Genomic DNA, 26,472 nt, shown 5'->3' with positions numbered 1-26,472 from the left:
CAAAACCTCGAACTTGCCCAGTGTCTTCTGCCTTGTTCATGCTGACTGCTCAGCACAGGAACTTGTGAGCGAGAATCCCCTGCTGAAGTCACAAGAGACTTTCTGACTCGAATCTCCCCTGCCTGCTCTGTGGCTTGCACACTGGCTGTGAATGGGCATCTGTCCTGACCTTCTTCCTCTGAGTGGGACACAGAAGTCTGCAGCCACAGCCTTCCGTCCCTGAGACAAAGCTGGGCTCTGACCTTGGGGCACAGCAGTGTTCCGAAGGTTGAATGAACACCCATGAAATCAAACCATCAGCCTCCACTTTGATTCAAGACCGCTTTGGTGGCTGCTAGATGGGACAACTCAGAAAGAGGGGGCAGCTGAGGTCTGGCAGAAATAATCCAGGACTCAAGAAGCCCTGTGCGGCCTTAACTGCACCTCAAAGCCTCTCTCAGATGCCCCTTTCTCAACTCTAAGATGGGGCAGCGCTGTGCAGTCCATCTCCCCTCAGGACCATCGGAGTAAGATACACGAATCCACAGTATGGACGCCACCGTGCTGTCAGAACGTGGTTTCTAGGTGGTGGTGACTTGGGCTGGCCTGGAAAGGGAACTGGTGGCCTAGACATTCATGTAGAGGGCTGAAGCCTAGGTAGCCTGGGAGACTGGAGCCCCTGCAGCTCCTATAGGATCCCTGGGACTCTGTCTCCACCTAGTGGGCGCTGCATGCAGGTGTTTCTGGGGCTCAGATGTTGGCAGTGACTCGGTTCGCATGGGAGAAGGGATATTCCAGCCTGTCTGAATGGGGGTATCATCAGGTCCTTTCTGGAAGCCCCCTGGAGTCAGCCTTACTCTCTTGACCCCCCCTTTCTCCAATTTTCACTCCCATTGTTCCACTGGGCATTGAGGTCCCACGCTTTCTCCATCCCCAAAGGGCTTACCTGGAAAATTCCGCCATCCCCAATCTCTGGGCTCCCTGAGGCCTCACAGGAAGGGAAGAATAACCCCAGGTGACATTCAGCTCTCCCAAAGCACTTCTGCAGGGAAAGACGCAGATGGGCTAAAGGAGGGCTGCAGAGAGACAGTTCCCCTCCACATCTCAGGCATTTAGAGGCAGCTCAGAGACCTCTCCCTGAGCTCAAGAACCTTCAGAGGCTCTGGGAAGCCCTGAAGGAAGGTCACTCACTGCAGATGGGTCACACCTTGTAAGGCAGCGAGCGAAGCGAGACAGGTGCGCCTGCAGCTCACTCTGGATGGATAGCATCCCGGTTCTCTGGGTCTGTAGACACCCCCTCCCATGGGCTGGAATTGTGTCTCTTTCTCCTTTGTCCCTCCATACCGCCACCATCTCAAGTGGATACAGTGTAAATGGCTGGGAAAATATTTCCTAAAACTACATTTTTTTTGTATTCTGGGGCTCCCCTGTGTCATGGACATGTAAAGGTCTGAGTGGGTATTGGCTATTGGCATCAGTGAGAGCTCATCTAGAGTGAGCGTCTAGTGACCCCAGATGGACAGAACAGGAACTGCATGCAGGAACAGGACATGAGTCAGTGCTTTCCCCCCACTTGAACTCAGGGCCTGGGCGCTGGCTCTGAGCCTTTTTGTGCTCAAGACTAGTGCTCTACCACTGAACCACAGTGCCACTTGCAGCTTTTTGAGTAGTTTATTAGAGAGAAGAGTGTCTCAGGGATTTTTCTGCCTGGCTGACTTCAAACTTCGATCTTCAGATCTCAAACTTGAGTAGCTAGTATTACAGGTGTGAGCCACTGTGCCTGGCCTCCTATCCATTCCCTAGCTCGCCACTGAGTCCCACAATCAACCGTGTTTGCCAGTTGTTACATTTAAACATCCTCCAGGCATCTCCAATCTCACATATAAAATGGAGATTTGTGCAGAACTCTTGAGTGTCCTTAGCTCTACTTTACATCACCCCTAGAGCCCTCACAATACCTAATGTAAATTGCTTTACTATTTAGGGAATAAAAAAATTGGCCAGACACCAGTGGTTCATGCCTGCAAATCTAGCTACTCAGGAGGCTGAGATCTGAAGACTGCAGTTCAAAGCCAACCCAGACAACAAAGTCCATGAGACTCATCTCCAACTAACCACCAGAAGAAAAAAAAAAGTGGAAGTGGAGTTGTGGCTCAAGTGTTAGATCACTAGCCTTGAGCAAAGAAGCTCAAGGACAGTGCCTAGGCCTTGAGTTCCAGCCCCAGGAACGGCACACGTACACAGACACACACACACACACACACACACACACACACACACACACACACACACACGCACGCAAGCAAAGACAAGAGAAAGGAAGAAATAAAGAGAGGGAAAGAGAAATGACAAAAGTGTGTGCAAGGACTGGGGATGTGGCTGAGTGGTAGAGTGCTCGCCTAGTATTCAGGAAGCCCTGGGTCTGATTCCTCAGTCACGCTATGGCTCAAGTGGTAGAGTGCTAACCTGAGCACAAGAGGCTCAGGGACAGTGCCAGGACCTGTGTTGAAGTCCCAGAACCGGCAAACAAAACACCCCCTCCTCACCCCCACTTCTGCTCTCAGTGTTTCTGAGAACCCTGGGTCTGGGTCCAGGGGGTGATTGTATTCCGTGATCATTGACCCTTTCTTTGCTGCTGGGTTCTCACCTGAAATCTTGACATTCACAGCCTCCCTCATCTCTTTCAGGAAAATGCCATCTTCAGCTGTGAAACTGTTTCCTACTCATCCCTCTAAATCTGACTTGTCTTGGCACTGGTCCTTGGTTTTGATCTGCTGTCAAAATGTTGAGTGTTTCTCTATCAGAGGCTCTTCCACTTTGGCTGCCACCCTGTGAGTTTGTTCCCACTCCAGGTGTAGGTGACACCCCACCCTGCCACCACCTCCTCTGCCAGCCTCCCTCCTCTCCTCAGCACCACCTGGCTTCCAACCTCAGCTCTGCTCTGCCTCGGAATGGTTCCATCCTGATGCATTTTGTCCTCATGTTTTCTTTCAATATTTGTTCTTTATTATACGTGTGCTGATACTGGGACTTGAACTCAGGTCCTTTTGATCTTGCTTGGCTTTTGATTTTGCTCAAGGCTAGTGCTCGATCACTTGAGCCTAACTGCCATTTCTGGCCTCTGGCTAGTTCACTGAAGATAGGAGTCTTGTGGATTTTGCTGCTTGGCCTCTCTTCGAACTTCAGTCCTCAGAGCTCAGCCTTTTGAATAGCTAGGATTACAGGCATGAGGCACTAGCACCCAACTCTGAATTCCTTTTTATTATTATTTTTTAAAAACATCTTGTTTTGCTTAAGTTCATTTTTGTAACTTTTTGGCTACTTCATTTGCTTTTTAAAAAAATTAATGAATATTCATTTCTAAGAACTTAAGATTATGAAATTTTCTGTTTGTATCCAATAGATTCTCAGATATAAAATTCTGGGCCCTTTTCCCCCCAAATTTCCTATTTATTTTTGTTAGTTTGAATCACAGACATGAGCCACTTGTGTGTAGCTTCTTTTTTTTTCATCATCTCAGTTTCCGCTTTGGCCCAAGAATATTTACATGAAAATTATAAAAAGAAATTCTGATTGGTAGAGTCTCTTGATTCCTGGCTTGGTAATTAATCTTTAATTTTGTGATATTTTTGGTTAGAAAATAGTTTGGATTATTTCTACTTTGGGGAGAATTGTGGTCTTTAAATACAGTTAAGTTCTGTAATATTCCATAGGTAGTTTGAAAAGAAAGGGGCTTGCTCCATATGCAGATTGTCAAGCTCGATATATAAAGCAGCTAAACTTACTCATTTCACTTAATTGTTTGATCGTGGGAATCGGATCAGAGGGAACCCGTGTCCCAGCAGAGGAGTTTTATCTCTCCTTCAACATGGTGTAGTTGGATGGTATGCTTTTACAATTGTTTCACAGCATGGACCTCCACCCAGAAGACAGTGGGAGAAAGATTACTTCCCACCTAATGCCCCCGTCCCTGGGGTGTATCCGTCAGCTAAGGCTGCAGAACAAACAACCATAGTCTGAGTGGTTTAAACAAAAGCCACTGTCTTCTCCCAGTCTGGAGACTGAAATGCCAGGACAAGGTGCTGGCTGGCTGGCTGGCTTTCACCTAAGGCCTCTCTCCTTGGCTGGCGTCTGTGTCCCCAGTGGCTTTTTCTCTGTATAGGCTCATGTTAATGCCTCTCCCTTTTCTTTTTCTTTGTCATTTATGAGTCTTGAACTTGGGGCTTGGACACTGTCCCTGAGCACTTTTGTTCAAGGCTAGCGCTCTGCCCCTTCTGGTTTTCTGGTGGTTAGTTGAAGATAAGAGTCTCCTGGATTATTTGAAATTGGATAGGGAAGGGGGGAAAACAAGATGAGGGGTGGGGGTGGGGGGAAGGAAAATGGGGACCAAGACATGAGAAAGGGTGTCAATGTATGTGAAGTAATGCACCTTCTATCTGGCGAATATAATGTAGCCCTTCTATTAATTACAATAAAAATATATGAAAAAAAAGAGTCTCCTGGACTTTCCTGTCCAGGCTAGCTTTGAACCGTGATCCTCGGATGTCAGCCTCCTGAGTTGCTAGGATTAAAGGCATGAGCCACCGTTGCCTGGCTCCCCCTTTTCTTAGAAGGACACCAGTTCTATCTAGGTTAGGATTCCATCCTTTTGACCAACCTCATTTCATCTTTATTTCCTCTTTAATGGATCTTTGTCCACACCCCACAGTCTAGTCCATAAGTAGCAAATGGAAAAAGGGGGCAGCAAGATAGTGGGGGGGGGTATAATACCATCCCTCAAACCTGGCACCTTGCACATTTCCAGTCGGGGAGACGTTCTGTTCCCCCCACCCACGCGAAGGGGGTACAATGCACATTCTGTTCAGTTCTAGCACAGGTATCCCTTGCATGGATCTTCTGAGCTTCTGCTCAGATGGCTGAGTTCTAGGTCTGAACCAGGTTTAGAGCATTAAGCTTGATCAGCCTCAAGCTGAGCTTACTCTGAAACAAACATTTGACCTCTGAGCTTCCTCAGCCCTCCACAGAACCCCTCCTCCCTCCTCATCCCCCCTGAAACCCTCCCGCCTAACATTTCTTAGTAGTCAGGGGCCCAAACCAGGGTTTTGTGTCTCTTGATGTAAATCAGAAAACACTAAATAGACAAAGACCATTGGATCTGCCTCTGTTTTATTATCCATCATGGCTGAGTGTCCACAGGAGATTTAGTTTAATGATCAGGCATGCAGCCTTGAAGACCCACCGTAGAAGAGAGCGAAAGAATGGTCGCAGAAGAGTCTGGAATACTTTCCTACAGGGAAAAGCCCCTGAGAAGACTGGAGCCCGGGATTGTTCTGGGCCGTTATCTGGACCGGAGAAGTGGCTGTGGTAGAGGTGAGGTCCCCTGGGGAATCTGGGTCAGGAACGTCCCTTCCTTGGCTGCTCTGTTCTTCACTGAAGACAGGGAGAGGCTGGGAGAAGGGCTACTGAGTAGCTCCATCAAAAAGGGGCCAGCGGATAAAGCCACCATCCTGGGCCCACTGGCTGCTCTCCAAGGCCCTCTGGGAATTCACATTGCCCGATGCTTTCCCACAATGCTGTTTTATTTTTTTTCTTTTTTTACCTGGGTTTGAATTCACCCAAGAAAAGGAAAAATTAGCATAACCCAATGTATTGAACTTTCCAATTAAAATTGTAAACAAACAAACAGGGAGCACATGGGGAGTCACAGATGAGGAGCTGCGTGCCATGGGCCATGTTTTTCCAGGCCTGGACTGCACGGGACTCTGACTTGACACAGGGCCTCTATCCAACTATGCAGTGGCATGCTTCCTGCTTGCAAAAATGTTCAGCATTTGTGTGTGAGAACAACAAGAGATGACTGTTTCCTGGTGTTCCACAAAACAGGCCAAGACTTCCAGGTGTTCTGCCATCTGAAGACATTTAAGAACCATGGTTAGAAGAGTGTGGGGGGCAGATGGCACAAGCAGCTCTCTGTTTGGGCAGCTGGGGTCACACAGGTACTTCTTACTAATGGACAGGTGAGAAGCTAGGCCAGAGGTGGAACCACAAGAGAACCTGTGCACCCAGTAGTCCTGTCTCCACACTGCATGCTGCAGAGAAAGATGAGACAGAGACAGAGAGAGAGGGGAGGAGAAAGGCAAAAACAGACTACAGAGAGAGGCACAGAGACATGAGACACAGAGTGAGTGATCCAGAGAGACATAGTCAGAAACAGAGAGAGAGAGAGAGAAAGAGAGAAATAGAGATAGGCATACACATACAGAAAAAGATAAAAGAGACAGGCAGAGACAGACAGACATATACACAGAGGCATAAAGAACCAAGACCTGAGACACAGAGGTAAAGAGAGAGTGAGGGAGGCACACAGAGACACACAGAAAGAGGGCAAGGCAGAGGGGGGAGAGTGAAAAAGAGAAGCAGACACAGAGAGATAGAGAGACAGAAAGACAGAGGCAGAGAGAACAGAGACATGAGCCATGAGACACAGAAAGAGCTCGAGGCTGAGACTTGTAGGACTTTTCCCCTTCACTCAGCCCCCTCATTAGCTTTCCTCTCCATTTACCTGGTTTTCTTTCAAATCCTCGTGGCCAGTGCTTTTGAAGGCTTATGAAGCATGTTTTCAGCTAAGTGAGGGGGCTTACCTCAGGCAGGTAGGTTTATCATATGCTCCACTGATGGCCCAGGTAGGGGGAAAAAAAAAGAACATGTCCAGACAAACACAACTGGACCTCCCCTAGTTTTCAGGGCTCTGCAGGATTGCATGGAGCAAAGAGGCTAAAGCCTTCCCATATTGTGTGGTAGGTGATTTCTGAGCTCATCCATCCCCTCCATCCTCACCTGTAAATGCTGTAGTCTCATTCCATGAAGTGACAGGCTTTCATGTCAGGAGGGATAGATTCTCACCTTTAGCCCTCGGGCTTTGTGGTCTGTGATACCACATTAACATCCCTGAACCTTAGCTTGGTGCTGATAGCTTGTAATCCTATCTCCTCAGGAGGAGGTGGGCTCTGAGGATCCCACGTTAGGAAAGTCTGTGAGACTCATTTCTCCAGTTGATCTCCAAAAAGCAGGAAGTGGTGGTTCAAGTGTGGCTCAAGCAGTAGAGCTCTAGCTTTGAGTAAAAAGCTAAGGACCTGAGTACACACACACACACACACACACACACACACACACACACACACACAGCCTTTCCTTATCTCTAAAATGGAGCTAATCCATCCCCCCCCAAATCTGCTGTGAGCACCCTTGGTAATAATTATGATATAGGTAAAGATTTTTGATCTGTTTTATGTAAGATGAACAAACAGTGCCATAAAGAGTTAGGAAACCCAACTGTCTTCAGCCCAGTTTGGGGCAGGGTCAAATGCTATGTAAGAGATAACTGAAGAGAAGCCAGGAGCACAAGGAAAGGAGAACAGTGGGGACTTTCCAGGAGCGTATGATGAAACCAGAGGAGAAATATACCTCCCTGTAGTGTTGGTGAACTTCAAGAACTGGACACTTGGGTAGAGAACAGAGCTGTTGTGGTTTGCATGCTGAATGTTCTGGAGGCTTCAGCCCTCGGTGGTACGATTGGGCCCTGGGAACACATTGGGAGGTGGAGCCTTAGGAGAAGTCTTTAGGTCATTGGGGGCGGGACACTGGGAGGCGGGGCATAGGAAGGGCCTCTTCCTTCCTGTTGCTTCCTGGCTGATAAAGTGCCATGTGCCTGGCCAATCTGTTGTTTGGCAACAGAGGCCTGAAGCAGAAGCTCCACCCAATTGTGAAGTCCCTGCTCCCTCCACCAGCAGCATGGTGGACTAAAGAACTCCTTTCTTTGTACAAAGCTGGGTGGTTCAGGTGTTTTGTTACAGTAACATAAGCAGGACTACAGGGTTGGTGCTCTTGGGAAATACCACCAACACACTGAGCACCTAGTGTTTGAGGAGACCAGCCTCAGGGAGGCAGAGAAGTTCGAGACTGTTGTTCGAGGTGGAAAGTGGAGCAAGCCAGTGTCTGATTCGGTCTGTAAATATTTGTTGAGCACCTCTGCAAAACTAGAGACCGTGCCAGGTATCCACGAGTGTGCTCAGAGCCGAGCTTCATGCAAAACACCGAAATGACATGGAGGCCCCGTCCTGCCTCTCCTCCCTCCCTTAATGCAGACATCACAGTGGACTTGAAAACGAAGAAAAGGTTATTATTTTCGCATTGGCATAAGGCAATATGTGCTGAACACATCGAATTCTTACTTGGCTAGGAAAGCAGTTCAAAGGTAGAATGTCCGCCTATAAGGTGCAAAGCTGTGGATTTGGCTCCTGCACACACCCACACACAAATGTTCCCCTCATCCTCCTGTGTGCATGCCCACATAATATGTGCATGTGGGTGTCTGTGTGCATGCACATGTGTGTATATGAGGAGTTTCATCCAGCAGTGGTCCCTGCTGGATCTAAAGAGGGTGGAAGCCCAGGGAGTGGGTTCATAGGCTTCTTCCTGTGGCAGATGGGAACACAGTTAATGCCCAGCTAAGGAGCTTTCCAATGAAGCTGTGCATGATGGGAGAGCATGGAACAAAGCATAAGGCCTCAAAGCACTGGGCATCTCCAGGGCAGGTGCTCTGGGCTGCCTCATTTCTGCCCTGTTTCATGAAGTGTGGCCAGCTGGAATCAAGAGGTATATTCTGGGGCAGGTTGATTATTATTTTATTATTAGTATTAGTTCTGGTGCTGGCTGGCTGAGTATTCAAATCGGGGGCTGCTAGCTCATTTGTACTCAACTGTCTACATGAACCTTGTGGGTCTACTGTGAGTGGGTTTTGTGGTTGGCCTCCTGAAGTACCTGGTGACCACAGAGGGTTCACAGTTTGAAGAAATAAGAAACGACAGGCACCCAAGCTGGTGGCTCATTCCTGAAATCCTATCCTCAGATCTGAGGATTGTGGTTAGAAGCTAGCCTGGGCGGGAAAGCCTGTAAGACTTGTATTTCCAGTTAACCACCAAAAAGTGGGAAGTAGAGCTGTGGCTCAAGTGGTAGAGTGCTACGTTTGAACATAAACAAACAGGGACAAGCTTGGCACTGGTGGCTCACACCTATAATTCTAGCTACTCAGGGGGCTGAGATCTGAGGATTATGGCTCAAAGCCAACCCAGGCACAAAAGTCCGTGAGACTCTTATCTCCAACTGACCACCAGAAAACTGGAAATGGCGCTGTGGCTTAAGTGGTAGAGTGCTAGCCTTGAACTGAAGAGCTCAGGGACAGCACCCAAGCCCACAGTTCAAACCCCATAACCAACAATACCAACAATAACAAAAAGGCACAGGGATGGCGCCCAGGCTCACCAGAGTTCAAGCCCCAGGATGACAGGCAAAAAGAAAACAAATAAAACAAAAAGAAGCAATAGGCTTTATGAAGCTCTCATAGGGGAGGCATGGACCCCCCATAAGGCAGAGTTTGCTGATTCTATTGTTTGTTTTTCTGGAGACAGGGTCTCACTATGCAGTCCAAGTTGGCCTTTAACTCACAGTCCTCCTGTTTCAGCCTCCAGGTGCTGGGATTACAGGTGTGCACTGCATACTTAGCCAGAGTCTGCTAAGTTTTTTTCCAGTCCTGAGTCTTGAACTCAGAGCCTGGGTGCTGTCCCTGAGCTGCTTTGGCTAGCGCTCTACCACTTGAGCTCCAGCACCACTTCTGGCTTTTTCTGTTTTGGTGATACGGAGGAATGAAACCCAGGACTTCATGTATTTGAGGCAAGCAAGCACTCTACCACTAAGCCACAATCCCAGCCTGAGTCCCTAATTCTTAACACAAAGGGATGGTGGAAAGTGCAGAAAAAAGAAAGGATTGAGAGAGGTAGGGGCTTTCTAGAGTCAGGGTCATCGAAGATGAATCTTAAGGATGATGGGAAGGTCTTTCTACTGAAGGAATGATTCTACTAGGAACATGGTCCTGGGAAATGAACGACAAGAAGCAGGCTCCTGTGAAGTAGGAGAGGACAGAGGATGACAGCTTGGAAGGAAGTTTGGGCCTTTGGGCCTTCCATTTCCTTCCAGGGGTAATCAGAGTTCATAAGTAAGTAGTTTTTCAACTCTTGCCTTTGCCTTTGCTGTGCTTGCAGACAGCAATGGCAGCAGGGTTCTAGGAGGCAGAGGTACGTGGGGAGAAATACACCTCATAGGGAGATAAGAGAGGCTTCACAGATTGCGGTCTGTTTAAACTGAGTCTTGAACTAACAGCGGGGACCAGGCAGGCAGTGAGGTGGAGGTGGGTTGTGAGGTTGAAGCCATTGCAGGAAGCTGGCCGTGGAGAGGCAGCAGCCAGGCTTAGAAACCAGTGGGGACATAGTGCAAATCGACTGGTTGCTGAGCGCCCATCTCTTTTCTTAGGGCACAGTGATGTCTCAGACAAGGCCCTGCCCTCATTTTGCCTAGGAAGGGAAGGGATGACAGCCCACAGACAACTAACCAAACACAGGGATGCTTCCTGAGTGTGATAAGACAGGCAGGGGATCTCAGAATAACTGAAACAGAGGAGCTGGTGAGGGTGGTGGGGTAAGGGCTGCATATAAGTACTTGAGCCAGACAGACAGCTGTGGGTCTAGACTTGTATAGACAGACAGGGTGTGAGGACAGGAAGCACCTATCCTCCTTGCTCTGCAACCAAAAGAGCTCAGGAAGCAGACGCTACAGCCAGATGCACCTATTCCCAGCATGCTTCTGTCTGGGGCCGCTCATGGAAAAGCCTTTAATGTTTCATATCCTTTCCTTTCCCTTTTCAGAAGGTGGTTCCAGGCACTAAGACCTCCGGGCAGTAATTGGCAATAACTGGATGGCCCATTCCTAGAAACAAGCCAGGTTTCCTGCTGGATATGGTCTCAAGTTGTGGGTCTTCCTGCCAGAATGTCTTAGGTTGAGTTTTTCTTGTCTTTTCTTCTCTGCACACAGGGGGGCAGCAGAGCCTTGGGTTTGGTAAGGCTGCCTGGCCAATGAGAGGATGAACACCCAAGCTGAGTGTAAAGGATCAGCAGGAGGGAGGAAGGGAGGGAGGGCTTTACAGGCCAGAGGCCAGAGTGTGAGCAAGACTTCAGAGTCACAAAACAGTGTGGGTAGGATTGGTTGTGCTGTGCTGGTTTGCCAGCCTTGAGTGCTACAATCAATTTAGTAGGCATGTATGTGTGCCTCCTGGAGCCCATTCTGTGCCACTTCCGCAGTGGACAGGACTTTCCAGAAGTTTCAGAGAGTTAAGTGTTTATGCCAGGGGTGACACGATTGGTGAGACTGCATTAGAAAGGGGAATTTGGAGGCTGGGAAGTCAGTTTAAAGGATGGCCCTTTTCCTTGTTCTCTGGGAGACTTTCTATTTCCTGTGCTGGAACAAGCAGCTTTTCTGTAAACTGGAAACAGATAGTGAAGATGAATCTAGAAGGTCCAGCACTGAGGTGCACACTGATAATCTCAGCTACTCAAGAGGATGAGCTCTGAGGACTCACGGTTCAAAGCCAGTCCAGGCAGGAAAGTCCATGAGTCTCTTATCTCCAAGGAATCATCAAGAATCTGGAAGAGATTTTTCCCTCTCAAATGTAACAGTGCCCAGTCTCTGAGTTCAAGCCCCAGTACTAGTGCATATGCACACGCACGCACACACACACACACACACACACACACACACGCAGAATAAAATATACATCTTAGAATGGCTGTCTATGAGGAAACAAGAGTGGAAATTACAAAGGGGAAAAATGAAACAAAATCACATGAATGAGGGTTGGGAATGTGGCTTAGTGGTACGGTGCTTGCCTAGCATGTATGAAGCCCTGGGTTTGGTTCCTCAGCACCACATTAACAGAAAAAGCTGGAAGTGGTGTTGTGGCTCAAGTTGTAGAATGCTAACCTTGAGCAAAAGAAGCTCAGGAACAGTGCCCAGGGCCTGTGTTCAAGCCTCAGGACTGGACAAAAAAAAAAAAAGAAGAAAAGAAAAGAAGAAAAGATCAAATGAATAAATTTTGTTCTGCAACCCAGTTTCTTAGTCCCTTCAGAAATTTTGGCAACTTTGGGATATGACACTGAAGTCTGTCAATCACAAGTTTTATCTCTGGCCTCATTTTGTATTTTATAAAAACAGCCCATGTCAATCTTTGGCTTTTTATTTCCCCCAATTCAATAAGCATTTTCTTTTAATCACCTGACCCCCATGCTGTTTGTTTTTTTTTTTTCAAAAACAAAGCACAACAGAACAATACGAGAGAAACAGTATGACAAGATCTAATCTTGGTTGTAACATCTTTTGACTGAGGACAGAAAATGACTTATTTACCCAGATAATCAAACAGAAGGAGAAAAGACTGGCATTCATCGTCCTTACATTTGTGTGGCAGGGACAAATGCCCTAAATCTATATCATACCATTACAAGAACGAGGAAGAAGCAAGCAGAAAACACATCAACGGACCAAGCACGAGAGCTGGGAAACATCAAGGGGAGCAGTGTGGAGGAGGGGAGACGCAGCCAGGACACTCCGCAGGGCGCACATGCCACTCAGTGGCTCCACATTGGCCAGCTGGGTATTTGCGGAAACCCGGGCTCTGCTCTGCAGCTCTGCTGGGCTTTGGCATTGCAGCTGCTGGCACACGTGGGCCTTCAACACACCGACCACCTGCCACGGTGTGGCTAAGAATCCCAGCTGCTGTCTTCCAACAGTGCACAAACCAGGCAGAGGGGCTGATAGAAACTGTCCTGGCTGAACTCAAGACTCATTTCTAGCCGGGCTCGTGTGACTCACATCTGTAATCTTAGCTATTAAGGACATTGAGACAAATCCGAGAGACTCCTATCTCCTGTTAACCACCAAAAAGTCACAAGTGAAAGTATGGCTCAAGTAGTAGAGCACCATACTTGGACAAAAAAGCCAAACAAGAGAGACAAGAACTGAGTTCAAGCCTCAGTATTGCCACCCCCCCACACACACATACATGGGATCTTTTCCAAATAACTCAACTGCTTCCATTTCCTCCACTCCCTTTCTTTCTCTTTCCCTTCCTTGATGTCCTTCACAATGCCTTCTAATGGATCTGATCACTGGGGACTCATCATTTATCTGCCACCTACTAAGGTCCCATGCCCGCTGAGCTGTCTGGAGACTGCTAGGGTGCATCTGGGAATGTCTTTCTTTCTTGGTTCTGAGAAGAGGAGTTCAGAGGGAAGACTTGTTGGCTGTGGATGAGTCAGTATCTCCATGGCATGTGGATTTCCAGCCTGGAACCCCGTGAGGCTTTGTGCTGTGAGAACTACATGTGTGCACACATGGTCCCTCTCCTGGTCCATCCGATGCCATACCTCCTTGTGGATACTGCACAAAAGGGTTTTCTACCTCCCTGTAATTAAGGCTCTGATCAATTATTCCCTGGACTCCCCACCACGTGCTTTCATTAAAATCCAAGTCAGTCAGGCTCCAAAGGACTGCATCAAATCTGATGAGTTATCATTTCGCTTGTAATTTTGTTCATTACGAATGACCAAGCACATGAAAGGCTTCCGCATGGCCAGTTCTTCTGCCTCTTGGGTGTTGCTTCATTTGACGTTGACTTGAAATTCCAAACCTGAAGGCTCGCATCTGCCATGAGGTGTGGTTTGAAAAGGAGAGCCAGGCAGAGATTTAGGAGACATTTTGTCTGTGCCCTACTGACTAAGGCTCGTGAATGCTGGGGTACACACGGGATGCAGTGTCTGACTCAGAGATAAGCAGAAGACGTGGCACCCTAAGGTCTGTAGGCTTAATCAAGCTTCAGTGTTATCTGGCGTAAGAAGGACTCTTCCAGGGCTATGAAGAGAAGCTTGGAGGCAAACGATGTGAGCTACACTTTCTGTGGTTCTCTGCCACCCCTCGTTCATGGTGATGTCTATAACTTGTTCATTTTCATGTCTTTGTATTTGTGTTTATTCTACTCTTGCTGGACATTTAGGTTGTTTGGGGAAGCTGTTCTGATCAGTTCTGCTAAGAATATTCCCGTGTATGTGCCAGTAGTTCTCGAAGTAGTAGCAAGCCTTGCTGGCCGGGTGTGTACAAACCCACAAGTGTGCGACTCATTACCAGGCTGTGATGGAGTAGTGCTCTCATTTATACGTCCACTAGAAACGCCGGCAACACCCTTGTGTTGATCAGATACGATTTTATGGCTGGGTAGTAGCGTTTTGTTGTGGTTTCCTTGTATTTCACTGATGAGATTAAATACACTTCCCTGGTTTTATTTGGGTTTTCTCTGTTATAAAGAGACTGTTCAAGTCTCCTGCGTTCATCTTCCTTTTCATTTTGATTCATGCCAGTTCATCATCAGTTTGAAATCGCAGCCTTTTGTCAGTTTTATGTGTGGCAAATGTCTTCTCTCCACTCTGTGGATTGTCTCTTCAGTCTTGCAAATTATCTTCAGAACACAACTTCTTAATTGGCATACATTCAAATTTATAAATCTTTCATTTACAATTCATGAGTTTGGTGTGTGGTTTAAGAAATCATTTCCTTTGCCCAAGATTATAGAGCTATTCTTCCCTGTCCCCTTCTAAAATCTTTGTAGCGTTTTGCCCTTCGTGTACAGCTTGCTAATACATTTGAACTCATTTTTGTGTGCAGTGCAAGGTGGGGAGTTCTAATTCAATTTTGCTCTTTATGGACACCCAGTTATCTCAACACTATTTATGGCAAGCCTCTCTCCTTCTCCATGATCTGAGCTGTCACCCCCATCTTATATCAGACATGCAAAAAGGCTGGGATCTGTTCACGGTTCCCCGGCCTACGACCATGGGTCTATTTATCAACCCCAGAACCAATATCGCATGTCTTAATTACTATGGCTTTGTAATAAGTATTTATAGCTAGTAGAGCAAGTCCTCCCACCTTATTTTTCTTCTCGAGTAGCTACTCTTGGCCCTTGGCACTGCCATATAAATTTTTAGAGCCAGCTTGTCAAGTTCCACACCTCCCCCTCCCCCATACACACAGAGAAACCTATTGGGATTTTAGTGAGTCTATAAATCAATTTGCATAGCAATGGCATCTTTACAACATCCGAGTCCTCCAGTCCTCGAAGTGGTATTTTTCTCTATTTATTTAGATCTTTATTTAGTGTCCCACAATAAAATTTTATAATTTTTCTCTCTTAAAAGTCTTGTACAAGTTGTGTTGGGTTTATTACTAGGCGCTTCATATCTTTTAAATGTCATTGTTTGGGGGAAATGTCTGTTTTAAACTTCATTTTAGAATGGTTGCTCATTAGAAATAAATTTGATTTTTTTCTGTAGCTTTTTAAAAAAATCTGCATCTAGAACTTCTACTGAACTCTTATTATTTCTAGTGATTTGTAATTACTTTTTTTCTGCTTTTTTTAAAAACATTTTTATTTTCTGTTAGAAACCATCACATCATTTGTTGATCACAGATTTATCTTTTGCTTTCTAATTCTTATGGGTTTTTAAATTTGTGTTTATTTCTTTTTCTCACCTCTCAAGTAGAATTTTGAATAATTTTTTTATTTCTAGCTTCGAGTCAGGCAGAAAGTTTTCAATGTGTTGTCATTAAGTATGATAGCTAATGAGATTTAGGAAGTCTCTATCAGATTTAGGAAGTCTCATTTTCTTTCCAGTTTGGCAAGAAGTTGTTCTTATCATCATCATCAATATTATTACTATTATTGATGGCTATTAAACTTGAGCTTTAAAAAATTCTGAATCTGTTAAATAAGCCAGAGGGTATTTCTTCTACAATATGAAAATGCTGTGATTAACATTAGTTATTTTTACTTATTTATTTTTTTGGTGGGAGTACCAAAGCTTGAACTCAGGGCTTTGCACACTTGCTCAGTTGCTCCTGGCTAGTGTGTTATCACTTGAGCCACGCCACCAGTCCCATTAATTGATTTTTTCAATGACAGATCATCTATTATGTCTAGCATTCATCACCTTGGCTGTGATGCAGTTCCTAAAAGAATAGGCTCTTCCTTAGACCTGCTCTAAAATAGGGCTCTGCTGTGCAGCTATCTACAGGTGTGGCCCGAGCAGGGTACTTATGCTATCTGTCCCTTGGTTTCCTCATATATCAAAAAGGGGATATAATCCTAAACGCATACAAATACTGTAAAGTCTGGGCCAAGCATAGCAAGGCATACATGTAATCCCAGTTACCTGAGAGGCATAGGTAGAAGGAACAATCCTCACAGTTGGCCCAGGTAGAAGCGTGGAACCCTATCTGAAAAATAACTAAAGCACATAGGGCTAGTTGTTCAAATCTCAGTATGGATAAGAAATAAAAATTAAGGAAATGGTGCTGTGGCTCAAAGTGCTAGCCTTGAGCAAAATGAGCTCAAGGATACTGCCCAGGCCCCGAGTTCAAGACCCAGGACCAGAAACAAGGGGTAAAAAAAAAAAGAAAAGAAAAGAAAAAAATAATACAAGTTATCAAAAAATTAGTTCCACATATCAGAGAATTGAGATTTTAAGATCCTAAGTGATTATGTAATACATACATACATGCAAGCCCCCCTTCCCACCATGTCTGGCCTTTGCTGAGTGGTTTATTGGAGATTAGAGTCTCACAGACTTTCCTGCCAGGACTGTCTTTGAACTGTGATCCTCAGATCTCAGCCTCCTGAGTAACGAGGATTATAGGCATTAGTCACTAGGGCCTGGCTTTCTTACTCTCTTTGAGATGACTGCAGTGTCTGATATTTTCCTCCCTTTATTTCTGGCATTGGGCATTGAAATCTTCATTTTGTTTCTCTTGACTGTTCTGGCCAGAAATGTAATCATGATATGAATTTCCAAAGAGTCAACCTTTAGGTCTCATTATCCTCTGTATTGTAGCTTAGATGGTCTGTTTTCCATTATTTTCTTCCTTCTACTGTCATCCACTTTACTGTTCCTTTCCTAACTTCTTCAGCTCCTTAACTTTCATCCCCTTAACTTTACTAGTATACAAGATTGAGAAGAGTTCCCTTCCATTTTAACTGCAGCCCACGCATTTTTAGTAAGTAGTTTTTTTTTATTACTGCTCAGTTCAAAATACTTTATAATTTCTATCATGATTTCTTCTTTGAACTGTAGGGTTTACTGGTGTTTCTTCATTCTCAAACAAGGAAGGGTACTCTCACAACCTTTATTTCTGTGGGCCTTTTAGCTTAAATCCATTGGTCTGGAACCTACTCTTCCACTCCAGGCCCTTGAACGCTGTCAAGGCTTGCTTTATGAGCTGGCACACAGTGGTTTATTAAAGGCCCAAGTGTATTCTTGAACAGATGTGTAGGTGTCTCAGTCCATTGTGCTGTTGATCACAAAATGCTGAAACCGGGGCTGCTTAGAAGCAATAGAAATGTGTTTTTTGTCACCGTTCTAGAAGCTGAGATCAAGTCTGATGTGAAGGCACTGGGCCAGTGTAGAGTGGAAACCATTTCCTGGCTCTCTGATGTTGCTGTGAGCCACCCCCACCCCCAACAGGGTGGAAAGGACAGGAAAGTGCCTTGGTTCTGTCTTATAAGGATGTTTGTGCCATTTAGAGAGCTCTGCCCTTGGGACCTAACTGTCTTACAAAGGCCCAAACATTCTCATACCTGTGTGGCACTGAGTGCCATACCCTGAGCTGACTGGGTTAAAGAATCCTGATGTTCAGATATTGCCTATGTTTCCTGATTCTCACATATGTTCTTTCAGTCTTCTCTGAATTCCCTGGGAGGCCTTGCAGACCTGAAAGATGGCATTTTTCTTTCCATTCTTGCTTTGTTCTTTCTTTTCCCCATTGGGTGGCGCTGGGGTTTGAACTCATGGCCTCGTAGTTGCTAGGCAGGACCTTTACCATTGATCTACTATGCCTGCAGCTCCTCTTGCTTCCCTCTGAGTTGATAATATTTTGTCACTCCATTTCCCTTCCCTTACAGATTTAGGAGCTAATGCACTCTGATTACATTATTTTTTTTTTGTGCTAAAATTGAAGCATTCCCCTCCACCCACCACCATTGGTAATATTTAGACACAAGGAGAGTTCCAGGGTGGCTAGATAGCCTAGACTTGGCAGCAAGCCTTGTCAGGCGTTTTCAATGACTATTTCCAGATGTCAACTGAAATGTCTTCTTTAGCCAACATTCCTTAGCACTGAACACATTTCCGATGCTTTGTGTATTCTTGCATGTTTGGGTGTGTGTGTGTGTGTGTGTGTGTGTGTGTGTGTGTGTGTGTGTGTGTGTGTGTGTGTGTGTGTGTGGTGCAGCAGGTCATAGAGCTTGAAGTCAGGGCCTTCACACTATCTCTTAACTTTTTTTTTTCTTCTTCTTTGGCCAGTCTCTTTGTTGTTGTTGTTGGTTGTGGGCCTGGGCGCTGTCCCTGAGTTTTTTTTGCTCAAGGCTAGAGCTCCTCCATTTTGAGCCCTTCCAATTTACTGGTGGTTAATTGGAGTAAGAGTCTCATGGACTTTCTTGCCCAGGCTGGATAAGATCTCAGCCGCCTGAATGGTGAGAATTAGAGGTAAGAAGGTGAGAGCCACCACTGTCCATCTCCTTAGTTGGTTTTTTTTTCCCCTCAAGGATGGTTCTCTACTGCTTCAACCACCCACACCTCCATTTCTGGCTTCTTGCTGTAAATTGGATATAAGAGTTTCATGTTTCAGGGGCTGGGAGTTTGGCCTAGTGGTTAAAGTGCTTGCCTAGCATGCATGAAGACCCGGGTTCGATTCCTCAGTACCACATACATAGAAAAAAGCCAGAAGTGGTGCTGAGGTTCAAGTGGTAGAGCTCTAGCCTTGAGAAAGTCCAAGGACAGTGCTCAGACCCTGAGCTCAAGCCCAGGACTGGCAAAAAATTAAAAAAAAAAAAGAATTTCATGTTTCATAGACTTTTGTTCCTGGGCTGGCTTTGAACCATGATCTTCAGATCTTAACCTCTGAGGGGATAGAATTACAAGTATGAGTCACCACTACCTGACTTACCTGCTTCCATGTCAATCCTTCTTTGTAACACTGTTTTCTGGAGTCATCCCTACAAGAAAGAAAAAGAGATTGCTGTGCAGGACAGACCCATCTCTCTGAACTTAGAGGTTCATTGATGAGAACCATTTCCCCAGATGAGTCCAGATGATTTCTCTGGCCCGCAGTTGGTCTTCACCCAGTGGAACAAGGCAGGGAGCTCCTTGTCTGCCCTTTGCCATACTCTTTTCCTAGGCTCACTTCTCCAGGAACCTATCACTTTCTCAAAGAGGCAGACATGTGTGGTCTATTTTCCTCTGTTAGTGTTTAACCAAACAGCTGAGGGATGAGTCAACTGACAGAGGGAAGAGTCTGAAGACAGCGACTTCTACAGGGCTTGTGAGGGAGAAGGAAGGGGCGCGGTGGGTTAGACAGAAGCAAGTCACAATGGTATCTACTTTCACTTCCAAAGACACTTATCTCAGCCATTTTAACCCTCGGGATTACCTAGAAAAATATTACAACTTTGGGTCCACACACTCTGCTGAAAATGAAATCCTGAGACATCTTCTGAAAAGCTTTTTTAAGATATTCTGCTTGGGTAAGTTTGTCTATTGTCTGTCTGGGTCTTGTCTCAGTGTGATTCATATAGAAGCTTTGAGGACCATGATGGGGTTTGTATTTAGCTACGGTGTCTGACAGCTATTTGGTATTCGTTTCTTTAACTAGGGTTGAAAACTAATGTTGGTAGATAGGCACCAGTGGGTGACTCGTGCCTGTAATCCTAGCTACTCAGGAGGCTGAGACCTGAGGATCACAGTGTGAAGCCAGCCCAGGCAGGAAAGTCAATGAGACTTCGATAAGCTACTTAGAAAGAATGTGAAGTGGCACCGTGGTTCAAGTGGTAGGGTGCTAGCCTTGTGCACATTGAGGCTCGGAGACAGCATCCCGGTCATGAGTTCCAGCCCCAAGATCAGGAAAAGAACAACTAACATTGGTTATGGAAACAGCCCAGCCCAGATGTCTTACAATAGATGAGTGGAGCAACAAAATGCGGCTACTTATACACAATGGAATTTTACTCATTCATTTGAAAGATTAAGATTATGTCCTTTTCAGGGAAATGGATGGACCTGGAACAAATCATGTTAAGTGAGACAGGAATGGGTGTGTTTTCCTCTCATACGTGGGAGCTAGACATAGTAACACGCTAACAGGGTAACTCAGGACTCTGGGCATTGACTCACAGAGCAAGGAGGATAGATGCTCTTAGGGGAAGAACCCCGAAATGTAGCTCCTCTGAACATTTAAAATGTTACTTATCTAATGGAAACATAGGGGTATTTTTTTCCCTAATTGCCGTTATTGGTATTTGTTTTTAGCTTTTTTTTTTTTTGGTTTTCATCTTTTGAAGGGGAGACAAAGAGAATGGCACAGAAATGGAGGGGCCATGGTATTCAGAAGACCCTATATAGAAAATGCAGTTTGTGGGCAGAAATAGGAGGGGGACCCTGGGGGAGAGCGAAGGAGGTGATGATGTTATCCAGAAAGTATTGTACTCAATACCTGACTTATGGAATGTTAACTCCTCTGAGCAACACCTTATTAACTAGGAAATTATATGTCTATATACATATATATATTTAAAACCAATGTTGATTTAGCTACTTTGTACCTTACTGAATGCTTTTATATCCACATGGTCATGTCTAAGGGAGGCTAGCAGGCGGGATCCTGTCCTTGACGTCCCACTGATTTGCTAGCTGGCTCCAGGGAGGCACTTGGCTTCAATGGGCTGCCCAAGAAATAGTCTTATTTATTTCCTAACTGAAAGGACTGCTTTGGTTACACATGAGCAGAGTAGATTAAGGACTGAGTACTTGACTTTGGGGAGGGGGAGGGAAAAGTCATTATAAAATCTCAATTCTGAAACAAAAATTTTGCAAGTAGTATTTCCATTGTTCAGGAGAAGTCTTTCAGGATTAAGGATCTGTATACCAGATGTAGATTTGTTTCTCCTTCCCAGAATTTAAAATAGCTCAGGAAAACATGCTTCCATCCTGGGTTTGGGGGAGGGATATGAAAAGTGAAAAGATTTTTTTTAAATAAAACATATCAGACCTAGTGGTAGAGTGCTTGCCTAGCATGCACGAAGCCCTAGGTTTGATTCCCTGGTACCACAGACTCAGAAAAAGCTGGAAGTGGTGCTGTAGCTCAAGTGGCAGAGCACTAGCCTTGAGCAAAAGTATCCAAGGACAGTGCTCAGGCCTTGAGTTCAAGCACCAGGACTGGCAAAAATAAATAAATAAATATTAAATTAAAAAAATATCTGGCCAAGCACCTGCAATTTGGCTCATGCCTATAATTCTAACTACTTAGGAAGCTGAGATCTATGGATCATGGTTCAAAACCAGCCTGGACAGGGAAGTTAATAAGACTCTTATCTCTAATTAACCACCAAAAAGCCAGAAACGGATCTGTAGCTCAAGTGGTAGAATGCCAGGCTTGAGCAAAAATGCTAAGGGACAGTGCCCAGGCACTGAGTTCAAGCCTTTGTACTGGCATGCGTGCACACGCATGTATACACACACACACACACACACACACACACACACACACACCTATCCAAATGTTAAAACTGCTTGAAGAATATAGCAGATGATGAGATTATAAAAATGCCAAAATTAAAAGTAGCTTAGACATTGAACATATAATCCATTATTATATGTTTAATGTGAATCTGAATTTATCTGAACTCTGAATCTGAATATAAAAGGCATGGGAACATATCTAAGCTTTTACCTTGAGAAACAGATACTTCATAATCAAAAATAAAGAGGAAAGTATGAGAGTGTTATAGAACAAATTCGAAAAGCCAACATTTATTAACTTAGTATTTCTCTAAAACTGGACTACCTTTGGTAACTTCCACTTTGAGACATTCAGCAAAATAATTATTAACCTTTCTGTTAGGTGGGGGAGATGACTTTGATAAATGTGTAGCCAATATTTCCCTTTTTTTCTAACGAACCGCAAAATGTTACCAGTGAAAACTTAATAATTTATTCACTTAACTCCTTAATTCAAATTAGAATCCTGGCAGCTAGAATCTGTTTTGGGGGCCTGGTGAATATAAAAAATTAAAATGACGTGGCATCTGACATAGGGATTTGATTACCTTGTATTATCTTACATGGCTTTTTTCTCCCCTTTCTGTTTCCAAAACACAAACCGAAAAGATGTTTTTCAGGAGGTCTTGGAGAGGAGCGTGGTGAATAACGTGGCACTTGTCCTTGAGCATCTCTGTCACAATCCCGGCAAGGACGGTGTAGAGACAGCTCTCTCCACGGCTCTGCCACCTGACTCCTTCCTTTCTCCTTGCAACAGGTGATGTCAAGGGAGATCTCCTGATTGACATTGGCTCTGGCCCCACCGTCTACCAGCTCCTCTCTGCTTGTCAGTCCTTCCGGGAGATCATTGTCACTGACTATGTGGACCAGAATCTACACGAGCTGAAGAAGTGGCTACACAAGGAGCCAGGGGCCTTTGACTGGTCTCCAGTGGTGACCTATGTGTGTGACCTGGAAGGGAACAGGTAGAATAATGGGCTGAGGGTACCCGAGTGACAGTCGGTTTCCCCGAAACTGTCCTTAGAACCCAAGCTGGGTTCTGTAATTCTATACCTAGCTATAGGTAACATTGTGTATGGTGGGGGGGGGGGAAAGGGGGTTCCAGTCCTGGGATCTGGGTACTGTCTCTGAGCTTTTATGCTCAAGGTTAGTATTTGACCACTTGAGCTACTTCTAGACTATTTTGGTGGTGGGGGCGGTGAACTAAGTGAATATAAGAATCTCAACTGGTTCTCTGGGGCAGGCTGGCTTCAAATAGTGATTCTTAGATCTTTGCCTCCTGAGTTGCTAGGATTACAGGTGTGAGCCACCAGTGCCTGGCTATAAGTCACATTTTGAACTCCATGCATATATGGAAATGTATTTTTGTCACTTTCACAAACAAAGGATACCATGAAGGTATTTAACCCCGCTTAAGTATTGCTCCATTTTTATGCATTCAATAATAAATTGAGGAAGGTTGTTTTGTTATAGCATTCTAACCTGAAATCCTCTTGCTCAGAATTTTATACACTTAGTCAAAGTTAAGACATGGTCTTCAAAATGAAAGTCATTTCATACTTTTCTTTCCTCTGAAATACATGACTGCACAGAATGAAATTGATATTGCTTCGAAAAACTGTAGATATGAGAGGACTCGGACACTATCAAAAATTATTAACTAAGTAATAAGGAATTTACCTGGATGTGTAGAAGTTTAGGTGAAGCTCATTTAAAAAAAAGTCTTTTAGACGATACACTTTCTAAAATCTAAATCATATGTCAAGAAGGCTTTTGGAACTCTGCTCTCAATTTCCTGAGCTTTCACAGGCCTTTCCATCTCAGGCAGAAATGAACGCTTAAAATCCAGCAGGATGCTAAAAGCCATTACTTATCCCAGACGACTCTCATCAGTGTGGATTTGAAGATACCCCTCCCTTTCTCATCATTGTGTCTACACGAAGGACTGTATTTTAGGCTGTGAATTCTTCATGTCGTCTCATTTTTATCCTTATACAAGACCTCAGGGCTTCAACTATTTGGGAAAAGATAGTGATTGATCCCCAATGTAACTTAGGTTTTTCTCATACCTTCCAGCGTTGCTATCAACCAACAACTTATTCTTCCCAAGATTATTGCTTCCTTTATCCGTAGCTAGGTTGATGTCTGGCAAGGACAAGGAGCTGTCTCTTTTTTATTCTGCACCTGGGTGTGACGCATATGTTGAGAAATCACTCATCTTCACAACTGCTGGAAACTTGTAAGATATCAGTAACCAAACTCGTCCCTCGCATTCTTCATTGATTAAGTCAGAGGTGGAACAGGAAGATCTTACTACTCTCAGTTTATAGCATGAACTGAGGAAAAGGAACTCTCCCCTCCAGAAATCCTAGAAACAGCCTCAATAAGCCTGTTGGTCCCTAGAACTCGGAACACACTGCTTCAATTGGTGGTCCCCAGACTAGCAGCTACAACATCATGGGGAAGCTGTCTCCGTACACAACTGGAGCTGTGCCAGGGATTGTTTACAAATTACTGTTGGGAAAGCATTGATGTCTAGAATAGAGCTTTCTACAGATGAGCCAGGACGTGCAGGTGAGTGGGAGTCAAAGGCAAGCATGCTAGGCAGGTGTTTCTTCCTTGCCCCCAGGATAAGCAGATGAGACCTCCAGTTGCCACTGTAATGAGTGGCTCCACTGGACCTCTCCTTACCTGACACGATAGAACGCTGGCATCTATGGTGTTGATGGTTCCCCCAAGTCAATGCTCTCTACACCAAGCTCTCCACATCTGTGTAAAAAAGATGCTCGAGTGTTTTGTCCCCAGATGCACATAAGGGCCACATTTGTCCTGTAAACCAGCAAAATTGTCTGTATTTCATTGGGCCTCTACATTCCTATGGCTTGCAAAAAGCATGTTGGTATTCACTCTCAAAATCAGACTCTTGAGGTCATGGTGGATGGATTTTGGTGAGGCCTTTATTAAGGAAGTCTTTCTCTCAAAGAGGTGATCCTGGCTAGGCACAATGGCTCATACTTGTAATCCTAGCTACTCAGGAGGATGAGATCTCAGGATTGTGGTTCAAAGCCATCCTGGGCAGGAAAGTCTGTGAAACTCCTATCTCCAATTATCCACTAAAAGAATAGAAGCAAACCCAGAGTTCAAGTCCTGGTGTGCATCCTCTCTCTCTCTCTCTCTCCCTCCCTCCCTCCCTCCTTCCCTCCCTCCCTCCCTCCTCTCCCCTCTACTTGATCTCTCTGGAGAAATTAGCAGGGAAGACTGAGAACCTCCCCCTTATAAACATTCCTATTCGTCTGTCTCAAAATAGCTCCAACTGAAGGTGTCCAAAATGGAGCTGCAATCTGCTCCATTTCTGGTGTTTGAGGCCAACCTAGCCAAGACTTAGCAAGATCCTATTTCAAAAACAATGATCACCACTACAACAAAACAGAATAGGAATAAGGATGGTGTGTGACACTGCTGAACATGCTCAAGGCCTTGGGTTTAATAGTACTGTCAAAAAGAAAGAAAAAAGAAAGAATGCATGACCCCACTCTCTTGCTTAATCAGCAACGGCTATAAAGGTAATGTTTCAACATTTTAATCCCTTTACTACTTGTTAGGTAAGGGTCCAGTAGTCATTCCTTTAGTTAAGTGGAGGGGAAAGGATAGTAATCATAATTAATAAGTCAATAATAATAAATCAGTAGAGGGAGATTAATTTCATGGGGGAGGCAGCACACTGTGGAAGCAGGCAGCAAAACATTATTTACTGTCATTTCCATGTGGCTGGACACAAAGACTGTATAAAAAGATTCTGCCCAACTCCATTCATCTACCTCAACAAGTCCTTCATTTCTTCTTTCACCACAGGATGCCCTTACAGATACCCATTTTTGGACCACGCTGTTACTTTCAGTACTCAACCAAAGACATGTGGGATCTCCCTGGCAGGGTAGCCAACAACGGTGGTTGGTTTGTGTTTTTCAGAATCCAGTCATGGGAGAAGGAGGAAAAGTTGAGGCAGGCGGTTAAGCGAGTGCTGAAATGCGATGTGACTCAGAGCCAGCCTCTGGGCGGGGTCCTGGTGCCCCTGGCTGACTGCCTGCTCAGCTCACTGTGCCTGGATGCCGCCTGCCCAGACCTCCTGACCTACCGCGGGGCCCTCAAGAACCTCAGCAGCCTGCTCAAGCCCGGGGGCTTTCTGGTGATTGCGGATGCTCTGAAGAGCAGCTACTACATGGTTGGGGAGCAGAGGTTCTCTAGCCTCTCCCTGAGCCAGGAAGCTGTGAAGGCTGCCGTGGAAGAGGCCGGCTACAGCATTGAGCAGTTTGAAGTCATCTCTCGAAGCTATTCCTCCACTGTGGCTGACAATGAAGGGCTGTTCTTCCTGGTGGGGAGAAAGCTGGGCAGACGTGATGATGTGTTATGATCTCCATTAAAGCCATCTTTTGGGCTTGCTGGTAGATGGTAGGCCTGAGTTGCTGTACCTGGGGCTTGGCAGTTCAGCTGGGATACACCTGGAATGGGGTGGTAAGCCTAGGAAAAACTCAGAGTAGTCTCTGTGCTGCACACATGCGCTAGGGTCACGGGGTACATAGATGAGTAACTGAGCCATCCAGTGTCCCCTGCCTGTGGTGACATCCCAAAAGGCCTCACCTCCCCCTAGACATCCAGTTATGGGGCTCAAGGCTACCCCTGCCTACAGAGACATGTCCACAGTTATTTGCTGTTCATCTCCTAGGGATACCACTTCCTTTCCTTGTTTGCCTCCTGGAGAGGCAGACAGACCTCTCCCTCTGCTGCTGCCGTTTCTGTTCTGTTAGGCTGTCCTGTCCATCCAGTGGACTCTCCTGGTACCACCCTTGTTCTGACTTCAGCGCTCAGGGAGCAGGCTCTCTGCTGGCAATTGCATTCAAGAGGGGCTGAGCTAAAACCCAAATCCTGCATCATCGCATGCCACCAATGCCTT

The 26,472-nt window shown here is 45.4% G+C and overlaps 1 protein-coding gene across 1 annotated transcript; it reads left to right on the top strand.

The window, feature by feature from the left end:
* Positions 1–19,267: 19,267 nt before the first annotated feature.
* Positions 19,268–25,966, top strand: Nnmt (nicotinamide N-methyltransferase). Its single transcript, XM_090319802.1, has 3 exons — positions 19,268–19,492; positions 22,279–22,486; positions 25,491–25,966. Exons 1-3 carry the CDS (start codon positions 19,339–19,341, stop codon positions 25,930–25,932), a joined length of 804 nt encoding a protein of 267 aa, XP_090175928.1. The 5' UTR covers positions 19,268–19,338; the 3' UTR covers positions 25,933–25,966.
* Positions 25,967–26,472: the final 506 nt, after the last annotated feature.

This window comes from Megascapheus bottae, chromosome 27 (genome assembly GCF_031878675.1).
Source record: "Megascapheus bottae isolate mThoBot1 chromosome 27, mThoBot2.hap1, whole genome shotgun sequence".
Lineage (NCBI taxonomy): Eukaryota > Metazoa > Chordata > Mammalia > Rodentia > Geomyidae > Megascapheus > Megascapheus bottae.
The sequence above is the reverse complement of the archived record's forward strand: the minus strand, read 5'-3'. Positions and strand labels throughout refer to the sequence as shown.

What these genes read in the sequence shown, in the direction of transcription:
- Nnmt (XM_090319802.1), top strand. Translation starts at nt 19,339, where the DNA reads ATGGTATCTACTTTCACTTCCAAAGACACTTATCTCAGCCATTTTAAC. An exon ending in TTTTAAGATATTCTGCTTGG is followed by an intron (nt 19,493 to 22,278) that starts GTAAGTTTGTCT and finishes TCCTTGCAACAG; the next exon opens with GTGATGTCAAGGGAGATCTC. An exon ending in TGTGACCTGGAAGGGAACAG is followed by an intron (nt 22,487 to 25,490) that starts GTAGAATAATGG and finishes TGTGTTTTTCAG; the next exon opens with AATCCAGTCATGGGAGAAGG.